Below are 13,356 nucleotides of genomic sequence, written 5' to 3'. Positions count from 1 at the left end.
AAAGGTTTACTAACAGAGAGCACTGCAAACACGCAGGACTTTCATATATGTATGTATTAAGAGTGTAATCAGAGCATCTTGTGATTTTGCTATACAATGTGATCATGATATACATAAACAAATTAAAGAAGTTAAAGAAGCGCACTAACATTTTTTAAACTGAATTTTTATCTACTGCATCTGTAGCTTATACATAAATATAAGAACATTACAGCTTTATTTCTGACTGCAGCGAAGTGCTGACACTTCCTTTCAAAATGCTAAATAAAAGTCTCCTTACAGAAAACGAGCATCACTGCACATCAGTGGATTTATTTGTCAGATGATAGCTGGTTTTTAATCTATTTATTAGCAAATTAATATAAACCTATGATTTGCCTTGCAGTCAGAATTACTATCAGAGCTACTATTATAGAAAATTAATCAACACATTTGAACAATGACAATCAGACTCAAGAATTAAACAGTGCTGTGGTATAAATCTGTTTAATTAAGGCTTTCAGAGATGAAAACTCTATATAGGGAAGAAATTGTGGTTGTACTGCTTTAACAATGTAAAACCTAATCTAACTTTTGAGATATTTTAAGGAACCACAAATGCAATTTTACTGTATTTCTCCAGTATTGCAAAGTTGGATAAACTCTGTAAGAACACCTTTGGAAACAATTGGTAATGTCTTCATCTGAAGTACGTAACAATTGTAATCTTAAATATGTTACGAATTTTAGACTACTGAGTCAGTTTGCATTCTTTTATCAGTCAAACAGGTAGCGATAGAGATTAGGTTCAAAACACTTTAATATTCCTTTAATTTCAACTTCACCAAGAAGCCACAATATGTCAGTTTTAAAGACCAGCTGACATTGATTTGACTAAAAATTAATTAGGGGTAGGAGTAGCATTGCTGCCTCAACTCTCCCAGGTCCCTGGCTTGACCCTGTACTCGGGTTACTATCTGTATAGAGTTTATCATGTTCTCCCCTTATCCATATGGGTTTCCTATGAGTTTACTAGTTTCCTATCAATGGAATCCCATCCAGGATGCAGATTGTCTTCCCACCTTAGACATTCCCAGGATAGGCTCTGGATTCACTGCGACCCTGACCAGGATAAAGTGCTTACAATAATGAATAAATTAACTATGTTTTTTTTTGGCTTTTGATTATGCCACAACTTAAAAATATCGTATCAGGAACCACTGAATGAACACAATCAAATTATGTTTTGTTATAGTGATCGTGTGCATGATATTGTGCATCCAGTGTGCACCTATTCCTCTTTCACCCGCTGTCAAAAAGGCATGTTTATAAAATCAAGCAGTTTGATTATGTTACGAGTACTGCGTTGTGGATTTTTTTTTACTTGAAGTTGAAACGCACAAATCTCTCCAATCAAGTGTATCACATCCCCAGTAACTGTAGAACTCAGAATTCATTTACAATGCAGCAGACGATATGTTTCTGGAAGTGTTGGACAAATTCAGTCTAGCACGTTGGCACATAGTTAGCTGTATTTATTCTCAAAGGAACAGTTTAATACTGTGTGTGTGGGTGTGTTCCCAGAGTCTGTATTGCAATGCTAATGAGCCAAGCTGTCTGAGAACTGTCTCCCACACCCCATCCCCCGCCTCCCCATGGGGCAGTTGGGGCTCAGCTGTACCCTCCACTTACCCCCGGATAAAGGAGCTGAATGGAGGACCTGCATCCTGCACCTGCTGCCCCCACCACACACACACACACACACACACACACACACACACACACACACACACACACACACACACACACAATAATTAGCACCCCTCCAGCTACATATGATGACTTGTCCTCATCCGATTGCAAATGTTACTACAATTGTGCCAGATTATTCCTTCATGTACTACAGGCCTCAAAGACAAACATTTTGGAAAACCATCAAAATATTGAATTTTTTTTTTTTTTTCAAATCATTGCGAGAATTTGAAAACGTTTGAAGACTCAACTTTTTTAAAAAAAATAGTGGCATTTAAAGTAGCACCTTTAGACTGGCCAACTGTATAAACATATGTATATTGCTATGGGCAATGTGCATATAGTAACAATTTGAATAATTACTTGGCTCATAATGTTAGGCTTGATGTAAAATATTCCACGGCAGAGGGCTCAGGTGTGAACGATGCACCAATTGTCAGCCAGAGCACAGAAGTGGGGGAGGAGAGGGCTACCTGTCTGAAGTTGAGGGTTGACAGGCCACATGCTTGAATCTCATGACTGTCCTTTCAATCATTTCCGGCAGACTGGATCAATAGACATAAACTGCATCAATCTTATACATGAGTCACGTTTAACCAAAGTCAGGTTTTATAGGAAAGATAATCAGTGTCCAATGTCCTAAACCAGACAAGCTACTCAATCTACAAGGCTAACATATAAGGGATGCTAATGACTAAGAATTCACCATTGTGTCTTACATGCATGTCTAAAACACACTCTGTAATGTTAGACTTGCTTTATGTGTTTTTTTGGTCTTGTCAGCAATTTAGTCCCTGTGTTGCTGTTCTAGCTGTTTCAATAGATAACATATTAGAATGAATGCATTAATATAAACATGTGATTTGAATTACAGACAGAATTATTGTCAGAGCTGTTATAGAAAATTAATCAACAACTTCTGAGCAATTAACAGTGGGAGTACAACAGTGCTGTGGTATTATATGCCAATAAAGGGCATCTTGCTACGTTACAAAGAAATGGGAAAGCACAAAGTCCTCTGTCATGAGCAGAAAACCTTTGACTGTTCCAAAATTAAGACACTGGAGACACATTCTGCTAGTTATGCCTTTTTAGCTGTGCATCATAGCAGTGCTCACATTTTGGTCCAACATTTCAGATTTCTGTCAACCATCTTTTTTCAAAAAGGCATTAAAACAGCCACTGGTGAACATTTTATATTAAGCTACGGATGTGCTTGAAAGTTTGTGAACCCTTGGTAAGTTTCTGTCTCTCTGCATAAATATGACCTAAAATCATGACCATCATCATATTCATCAAGTCGTAAAAGTAGACAAAGGGAACCCCATGAAACAAAAATATTATACGTGGTCATTTATTTATTGAGGAAAATGATCCAATATTATATATCTGTGAGTGGCAAAAGTATGTGAACCTCTAGGACTAGCAGTTTAATTGGAAGGTGAAATTAGTGTCAGGTGTTTTCAATAAGTGGGATGATGATCAGGTGTGAGTGAGCGCCCTGTTTTATTTAAAGAACGGGGATCTGTCAAAGTCTGATGTTCACAACACATTTTTGTGGAAGTGTATCATGGCATGAACAGAGATTTCTGAGGACCTCAGAAAAGAGTTGTTGATGCTCATCAGGAAAATGTTACTAAACCATCTCTAAAGAGTTTGGTCTCCACCAATCAACAGTCAGACAGATTGTGTACAAATGGAGGAAATTCCAAACCACTGTTACCCACATCAGGAGTAGTCTACCAACAAAGATCACTCCAGGGGCAAGACGTGTAATAGTCCACGAGATCACAAAGGAGCCCAGGGTAACATCTATGCAACTAAAGGCCTCTCTCACATTGGCTAATGTTAATGTTCATGAGTCCACTATCAGAACACTGACCAACAATGGTGTGCATGGCAGAGTTGCAAGGAGAAAGTCACCACTCTACAAAAAAGAACATTGCTGCCCTTCGGCAGTTTTTTAAAGAGATCAAGTGGACAAGAAGGAAGATTATTGGAAGAAGAATAAAGTTAATGTTTTGGAATGGCCAAGTCAAAGTCCTGACCTTAATCCAATAGAAATGTTGTGGAAGGACCTGAAGCAAGCAGTTTATGCTAGGAAACTCATCAAAATCCCAGAGTTGAAGCTGTTCTGTACTGAGGAATGGACTAAAATTCATCCAGTTTGATGTGCAGGACTGATCAAGAGTTACTGGAAACATTTAGTTGCAGTTATTGCTGCACAAGGAGGTCACACCAGATACTGAAATCAAAAGGTTCACATACTTTTGCCACACACATATGTAATATTGGATCATTTCCCTCAAAAAATAAATGACAGAGTATCATATTTTTGTCTCATTTGTTCAACTGTGTTCTCTTTATATACTTTTAGGACTTGTGTGAAAATCTGATGATGCTTTAGGTCATATTTAAGCAGAAATATAGACAATTCTAAAAAGGTTCACACACTTTCAAGCACCACTCTATAAGATCACGATTTTTAACTTGCAACCAAGGAACTGCTTCAGAATGTGTGATCATTACAGTGATGAAATTAAAATGGTAGCTCTAAGCGATATGTCTTGGTTCATCTACCTTTTGGGTAAAGGGGAAACAGTGTACATTTTATTTTTAGTCAAAATACTCCTTTGACAGATTGACTGGATGCTTAAACTGGGATTCTGGCTTGCTTGTATAAAAGAGTCTGCCAAATAAATAAGTGCAAATGAAAACATCAAATTTGTAAACGTTTTTTAGGCCATATCATTACACTCATAGAAATCAGTCAACGCCAAAGACATTCAGCAGCAATCTGCATTTAATAGATTCACAGGGAACTCAATTGCACACAGGGATGATGGGACAGAATTTCTTAAAGGGGAGTTGATGGCCAAAGGGAAACAACAGGATATCAGTTCATTCTCACACAGTAAACAAACATCAAACTAACAATCAAATCGAACAAACTATAGGGATTAATAAAAGCCCATATTCTCTCCACCCTGTCACCAGTCCACAGTGACATGATTGTGCAATTTTTACTTTACAGTGGGTGTTTTTGTTTTAGTGGTACACTGTACAACAGCATGATAATCACTCATCATAGTCAATAGGTCACTGATAATTTTTTCAGTCTTGTTTGGGGCTACAGAAATAAGCCTTTTTTTTGTTGTACATAAAATTCGATCATGATTTCCATAAAATCGGAGTGACAGAAAAATAGTGTGTGAAAACAAATAATAAACAAAGTCAACAATTCAATAAGAACATGATAAAAGCATTGTATATCACGGTTTACACAAATGATAAAATATGAAAATGGATTGCGGAGACCTTTTTTGTTACAATACTGAATCTAACATACACTTATACAGCAGCAGATTAACTTCCCTCTTACAGTCTTTGAAAAATGGTTAGAAAAAGGTTCGTTCAAAGTGTCCTAAATGGGTTTTATTTGAAACCCTTTCTGACAGGTAAAGGTGCATTCACATATGCAGTGTTTAGTCTGTTTGAATGGAACCCTGTTGTGTTCTCACACACGGTGCGCTTCTTCAGGCAGGTGAAAAGAAAGTAAGATCAAAACAATCGTGTCCGAGAGCATCTGAGGGACGTAGTCTCGGTCCAGTTACAAGTGAGATCTAGTGTGGTTCTATTTCAGTGAGAAAGTCATTTGACTCTGAATCAACCTGACTGAATAAACAAACAAAAAGAGAATTTAAAGAGATAGTTATATATAATTATCTAACGACTTATTTAGCACTAGCATGGTGTTCTCCATGCTCAGGTAATTCTTCTGATTTTTATGCACACTTGGCAAACGTGTGTTTACATTTATTCCAGATTACTGATAAATAATTAACTTTCAGACATATACACCACTCAGCTAAAGTTTTTCTTGTTGCTTTTGGTTTGTTTCATTATGTATAATATGAACCTAAACCAAATCTAACAGCAAATGAACCAATTTCTCTGATTAAGACTCAGCAAATGAAGTATGGAGAGGAATCCCATCACATAAGAATATCCTTCTGAAATGGTAGATAATGCTTAGATAAAAAGTTTTTTCTGCCCTTCCTCTTGTATGAGATACTAAGGCACTAGCTATGTAGTGTTCTGAACTTCACAGCGGCTTTTGGTCGATACTTTGATATAGTATTGTGCAAGGTAAATCTAGCAAATAAACCATGCCAAAGGTCACTATACTCTATTCAGGCAATACACAGAAGTATACAGATCTTCTTTAAGGAGCCATAAGAAGCATTTCCTGTTTCATTTGTCAGCTTTAATGGAGCTATAACATGGCCTCGTTGCACCACTGATCATATGGCGTCAATCCCAAGAAAGGAAAATAAATGAAACTTCACACTTTGAACAAACACTTGAGAAATTACTTTCCAAAATATATAACAATGGGTGCTTTTCCACTGCAAATTTAGGGAAACAAGATTTGGCCCAACCTGGAGCTAGTGGAACTTTGGGTCCCACAGTCAGTTGCACCAGTAGAATGTAAGCTCTATCACAGCCTACTATGAATACAAATGGCCACTACTGATAAAAAGAAACACAGCTTTAACATAACCTTATTTAGAACTTTCTATAATATATACCTATAGCCTTATAGGTGCTACAACTGCCATAAACAACACTACCCTTTGATTCTGTTCAAAGTGCACCATGTGCAGAATACAAAGTGCATGTTTACCAACTACAAATGTGGCTTTGCTTTTTATTTTGTGAATCATTTTTCTTTACGTGGGAAGTATTCTTCTGGTCAACAACCATAACCATGTCACTAAAATACACTGTGTATATAAACCTAAGCAATCATAGGATAAACCATAAGCAGGCATCATAACAAGCGTTACAAGCATTTACTCAGCTAGTGCAAAATGTCATAGGTCAAATTTAGATTATTGGCAAGATACATCAAATATTTCTAAAAATTTACAGTTAATGTGATGTCATACTTTATACTTTATTTAGCCATTTAGAGCATCTAAATTCAAATGGACCGACAGATTAATTCAGTCACTATTTTATTCTAAAGCACAGTCTATCTTAATTTTGATAGAATGACTAGTTCAGGAGATAATACTTGTTGGAAATAAACACACTGATACCTAACCCTGGATCTCAATCATGTACATAATGTTTTCTCTATGTCAGATTGTGTTCCTGATTGGACGGTGAAGGTGAAATTCACCACCCTGTGTACCAATAGTTTGATCTATGAACACATTACGCACTACTATTTACAAAACGTACCTTAAAATGTCTGTGAGGAAACTGAAATTCTACACCACACTATACTTTAAACCTGGACCTATGAGAGACATTACATTCAACTGGGTGCTGGTTAATTTTTCACAAACTTAAGAAAAAACTCTAATTTTGAATATGGTAAAGGGAATGACATCATCACAGCCCACAGAGGGTTTTTGCTGTTTTTAAGTTTGGTCATGTGATCAACTCAAACTGGCCAGGTTAGAAGACACATATGGTTTAAATATATGGCCACTCTGTGTGTGTGTGTGTGTGTATTCAGTGTTACATGCTGCTAACCCCACCCTCAGCAGACAAAAGTAAATAAAATAATAAATAAATAAATAAATAAATAAATAAACTGGGACTTTTATTGGAGGACGTGAATGAGGAATTGAAGTACAACAACATGGGCACCATGAAGGGAGGAAAAGACAAAAAAGGAGGCATGACTGTGACAAAAGTGGTGACGGTGGTGAAGATGAAAAAAAACTCCTTACATCACCAAAAAGAAAGGGGAATTAATGGAGAACGATCAGGATGCCATAGAGTATGTCAGAGGGGGAGGAAATGGACCTGCAAATGGCTCTCACCGGCTTCCAGACCAAACAGTGGAAAATTCTGGAGCCTGTCGATCATCAGAAAATTCAGTACGAATCCTATCACAAGAGTTTCTATGTAGAAGTTCCTGAACTGGAACCAAAATGACACCAGAGGAGGTGAATGAGTATCCTCTGGAGCTTGAGGGAATCTCGATGAAGGGGAAACGCTGTCCCAAACCCATAAAGACCTGGGTGCAGTGTGGACCAACCATGAAGGTCTTAAATGCCCTTAAAAAGCATCACTACGAGAAGCCTATGCCCATCCAGACTCAGGCCATTCCCGCCATCATTTCCGGACATGACCTCATCGGTATTGCCAAGACAGGAAGTGGGAAAACCATCGCAATTCTGCTGCCAATGTTTCGCCATATTTTAGACCAATGCCCCCTGGAGGAGGGGGAGTGGTCTATCGCGATGATCATGACGCCAACACGTGAGCGCGCTCTGCAGATCACCAAAGAGTGTAAAAAGTTCTCCAATCCACTGGTGCTCAGAGTGGTGTGTGTGTACGGTGGAACAGGCATTAGCGAGCAGATAGCAGAAATGGAGCTGAAATCATTGTCTGTACTCCTGATAGAAAGATCGACATGCTGAGAGCCAACAGTGGACGAGTCACGAACCTGCGCAGAGGCACATATGTCGGAGTCGATGAAGCTGACCAAATGTTTGATATGGGTTTTGAACCGCAGGTAATGCACATACTGGATAATGTGCGGCCGGATCGTCAGACAGTGATGTTTTCAGCAACATTTCCTCGAGTGATGGAGGCTTTAGCTCGCCGTATCCTCAACAAACCAATCAAGGTTCAGGTTGGGGGAAGGAGCATGGTGTGTTCAGATGTGGAGCAGCATGTGATTGTGATTGAGGAGGAGAAGTTGTTCCTGAAGCTGTTGGAGATTTTGGGTCATTATCAGGAGAAAGGCTCAGTGATTATTTTGTAGATAAACAGGAACACGCAAACGGCTTACTGAAAGACTTGATGAAGGCCTCGTACCCCCGCATGTCTCTGCATGGAGGAATCGATCAGTATGATCGGGATAGTATAATAAATGATTTTAAGAGCGGGGCGTGTCCGCTGATTGTGGCCACATCAGTGGCAGCGAGAGGCCTGGACGTAAAGCACCTCATTCTAGTGGTGAACTACAACTGTCCCAATCATTATGAGGTCTATGTCCACCATGCCGGGAGGACTGGCAGAGCTGGAAATAAGGGCCACGCATACACGTTTATCACTCAGGATCAGGTGCGATATGCAGGTGACATCATTAAAGCTCTGGAGTTGTTAGGGTCCTCAGTTCCTCCTGAACTCGAGCAGCTTTGGGCGACCTTCAAGGAGCAGCAGAAAGCGGAGGGGAAGAGTATTAAGAGCAGCAGTGGGTTTTCAGGGAAAGGCTTTAAGTTCGATGAGACTGAACATGCTCTGGCTAATGAAAGGAAGAAACTGCAGAAAGCAGCGCTTGGTCTTTATGAGTCAGACGACGAGGACACAGCACTGGATATAGATGAGCAGATCGAAAGCATGTTTAACTCTAAAAAGCATGTGAAGGACTTGGCCACTCCGGGGGGTGCTGTACCGTCAGGTTCAGGACTCACCGTTTTTGCTGCAGGACTTGGTGGTCTCACTGCACCTTCAGCTGGAAACATTCAGAAACTTGAAATCGCCAAGAAACTGGCACTGAAGATCAACACACAGAAAACCTCGGCGCAAAAGCTTAGGACGTAATGCAACAGGCCTCTAACGCCATCATGAGGGGTGGCACCATGATCGCACTCTCCATCTCCGCTAAGACCATTGCTGAGCAGCTCGCAAAGAAAATCAACGCCAAGCTGACTTACACACCCATCGAGAAACTGGAGGAGGAGCGACAGAATGCTGAACAGGTAGACAGTGTGAAGAGGTATGAAGAGGAGCTGGAGATCAACGTTTTTCCCCCAGACGGTGAGGTGGAAGGTGACATCTAAAGAGGCTCTGCAGACGATTGGCGAATATTCAGAGGCTGCCATCACCATCAGAGGGACATACTTCCCTCCTGGGAAAGAACCCAAAGAGGGAGAACACAAGATTTACCTCGCCATCGAGAGTGCAAATGAGTTGGCAGTGCAGAAAGCAAAAGCAGAAATCACACGGCTCATCAAAGAAGAGCTCATAGGCCTGCAACACTCGTACCAGCCGACAGCCAAAGGCCGATACATAGTTGTGTAGACGAAGACCCTTCTGTTTTTCGTTGTGTTTGACAGTGACGTAAAGAGGTGATTTGTGTTTATTTGACTGATTAAATGACTTGTGAAGTGATTCATTTAGCTCTAAGTTCAGTCTCATATTCATTGTGTAGATTCTCTTTTACACCAATAAAACATTTTAAAATTAACTGGAACTTTTGTTACAGAACTGGTGGCCAAAAAAAAAGCAGTTTCATTTTTCTGGTGTAAAATGTTTGGTAGTTGCAGTGGAAAAAGTTGCAATGTCATTATATTTTTTAATCATTTATTTGTAGTAGGAATAGCTACTTATTTCTCCTTAAAAGTAATCCCTATATATTTCTTAGATGTTTATATCATCTATCAGTTTGGTTTGAGTACACTATATAAAGTCAGAAAGACAGAACTGAAATGAGCAGTAAAAGTTTTACCATGTAGAATAAATTGAGCTGAATTTAAGCCTGGTTTCAGTTTTAACCGCAAACTTTTTTTTTTTTTTTACATTTCATTTTATTGTCAGAGCTGCATGGCTGCTTTGCTGAGGTACATGAAGTAATAAACATAAAGTAGTGTTTTAACCCATAAAGTTGTTATTCATGTATGTAGTTCCTGAACTGTCTTAACCTTTCTCACTGATTTTGTTGTACTATTATTTAATTTTTTAAAAATGAATCAGTGTTCCCACTGTATTGTTCCACTATCAGGACCAAGTGCCTTCAAGCTGAAGCACATCCATGCGATAAGAAAACTGTTCAGGTGAAAATGCCCAGCAGGTGTGTTTTTAAATCAAGATGATGTATAGCTACATGTCTGCAGCATCACTTGAAGCAAACTGATGTTTATGCAGAATCTTCTAATTGTGCAGCTCGTTATTAGTTACAACTGACCTCACGAGCAAACATGCTCAAAGTACGTTATAAATAGGTTACAGTCAAGCTCATTCAGTTAGTCTCATTTAGCCTGAAATAAATTCTCTACTACAAGCTGAGACAGGACAAAAGAGATCATAAGCATTTGGAAAGTGATATTATAGGAAGTGGTTAACTTGTCTTTAGTCCTGTTAATCAAATAGCTGCTTCGAAAATAAACTGGTTTCAAATCAAGAAACCCCAGTGTTCAGTATAGCTTTAACTTCATTAGTTATCAATAATTATTAGAAATAAACATTAGAATCACCATTGAGCTGTTAATTATTAGTTACATCTATGCTGTACCTACACTTACTGGACATTTTATTAGTTAGAGCCACCATATAACTCTGTATGTATATAATTGCTGACTGTAATCCATGTGTTAATAGAGAGGTGCAGGGATGATGTCATTTTACAATTACAATCGTCAGAAATAAAAAGCTAACCGTATGCTATAAACAAACTATACCACGATCGCTCGACTTCAACGTCACCATCACAGACCTTCCGATAATATTTTCCATAATACGGATTTACTCTGTGGATGAATCTTCAACCACATTTTTTGGGGAATTGTGCACTGCATACCTGAAGCAGTTCGTCTGCAAAGTTTGTTCCTCTTCGGCGTGATGACGTTTAATGTCCCCGACAAACATCTGTAGTCCCATTTAGCAACTTGTTAGCAACCGCCTTTTTCAATACGTAAAAGCTTTAAAAAAAATCATGAGTGGGGTATTACTGGTGTATTTTATGTCATAGAATAAAAAGTGAAAATAGTTTGAGCTTGTGTTCACCACAGACCTTATTTCAGGCTTTTAACCAAAATCCCATTCAAAAAACCCACTGACTTCAGGACAATGGAACCGGAAGGGCTAAAATGCTAACTCGTTTCCGGGTTTTGGCAAACAAAATGACATCATCCCTGCACCACTCTATATGTACACTTTGTCAGCCCCCTTTTCTGTGTCCATCATTAGAAAGGGGTCAGTGCTGATATTATTTTGGTGATGGAAAATTTTCAGCACCTGTATAGTAGGTGTACATGATAAACCAGTTAACAAAGAGGACAGGAAGCAAGAGATTAAATATTAGCCATAGAATTTTCATGTGAAAAATAGGCCTATTATTACTTCAGTAAATCACTCTGAAGCATTAATGACACAAAAAGTTAAAAGTAGCAAGATAAAGTGTTACCCTGACTCAGGATACTAATCTCAATTCTCATTTGACTTCCTTTTTCCTCTTGTACTAACACACTTACAGAAAAGGTAAGTGGTGCAGACAGCACAACTATAAGCCCCTTGGGCTTAGGATCTGCCAAAACAGTTAAAAAACAAGAACGGAACAGATATTTACAGCTAAACAAGCTAAAGTACCACACAGGCAGCATTTTGGAGTGGCAGAAGAAAGCGCAATATTCAGCAGGTAAGAGTATGATTGAATGAGTGGAGACAAGGCGATTTCCTTTCCTTAAAGCACCTTTGTTTAGTCAATTCTTCGGTTGGAATGAAGAAAGCTGTAGTGGATGTGAACCGAGTGCTGTTCACAGAACAATGAGGAGGAGGATCACAACGAACAGGATAGCCAACAAAATGCCAATAGCACACCATTGTCGCCGGTCTGTGAGAGCAAAGAGTTCAGAAATGAGATGACAGCATAGTCAAACATTTAGACCATGTTCCAATATGGGTATTTATTATATCTTAGGAATTACTGCTCAATACTCAACTTGAGAACACAATTTCCCATTTACCCCAATTGTAGTTAACCACAAGGGGACAAATCATAAATATATTAGCAAGCCAAATTAGGTAAGTAAAATCTCAACTGAGATGCTCAGTACTATGTTTTGGTTACCTGGAAGACCAGGCTAAATAGTGGTAGCTGATGTAATGTAATAATGTATGGTGAGATAGTTAAGTGTAAGGAAATTAATGAGCTTATGATTATTTTTTCCTTTATTATTTAAAATTTTTTAAGAACGCTTCAAGTGCGGTTAATTATTTGTCATGCTGTATGTGCAAATAGACGGCTGCTTGAAACCATGGGCTGCGTCACAAACCGCGTACTTACCTACTGTATAGTAACCGAGAAACATGTATTTCGCCTGCTATAGGCCTATAGTAGGCAAGTATTCGGTTTGGGATGCAGCCGTGCTCTCGTTTGCCATAAAACGGTTGAGCACTGCCGTGTCCTGTCGCAAAACGCGGTGAAAACTCACACAATGTTAATAGTGTGATTAAGGTGTTTACATGTCTGTAATACACCTCGATAATGCGACTAAAACAGGAGTACTCCACGTCTTAATTCAGTTTGTGTTTACTTCGAGAATGACCTTAATCGGATTAAAGAAATTAAAAATCACTGTTTACATGCTAGTTTCTTAATCAGAGTATTGTCTTAATCAGGTTAATATTGGATTATTGTTGTCCATGTAAACGCACTGAATAAATTATATTCACAGCTTTGGGCTCAAATTTATTGTGTTTCCACATACCTGCAATTTCTGATTCTGAAAAGACTATGTCTTTTGTGATGCACTGTGTCATCTGTGCAGACTAATTAATCAACTTTGTTAAAAGTATTCATCTGATGGATTCTGAATTGCTGCAATTCTCATGGCGATATTAAATTGTGCTGTTTGAGCATGATATAAAAGAATGAAT

At 38.7% G+C, this 13,356-nt stretch overlaps 1 protein-coding gene and 1 pseudogene across 5 annotated transcripts in view; one reads left to right on the top strand and one right to left on the bottom strand.

Annotated features, from left to right (window-relative positions):
* The window catches only part of stx6 (syntaxin 6), a 53,918-nt gene that overhangs the window by 29,413 nt on the left and 11,149 nt on the right, over positions 1-13,356 (bottom strand). The window contains exon 8 of one of the 5 annotated variants that reach the window (XM_053683417.1): positions 471-1,715. The exons of 3 other annotated variants lie outside the window; for them this stretch is intronic. In XM_053683417.1, the coding sequence (XP_053539392.1) occupies positions 1,651-1,715 (65 nt within the window). In that variant the 3' untranslated portion in view covers positions 471-1,650. Of the gene's footprint in view, positions 1-470; positions 1,716-4,516; positions 12,311-13,356 lie in introns of those variants that run through there. One more of the 5 variants, XM_017477521.3, reaches the window with a different exon arrangement.
* On the top strand, positions 6,876-9,831 carry LOC108270627 (probable ATP-dependent RNA helicase DDX46; annotated as a pseudogene).

Source organism: Ictalurus punctatus, chromosome 10 (assembly GCF_001660625.3).
Source record: "Ictalurus punctatus breed USDA103 chromosome 10, Coco_2.0, whole genome shotgun sequence".
NCBI lineage: Eukaryota > Metazoa > Chordata > Actinopteri > Siluriformes > Ictaluridae > Ictalurus > Ictalurus punctatus.
This window is presented reverse-complemented; position numbering and strand designations above follow the sequence as displayed.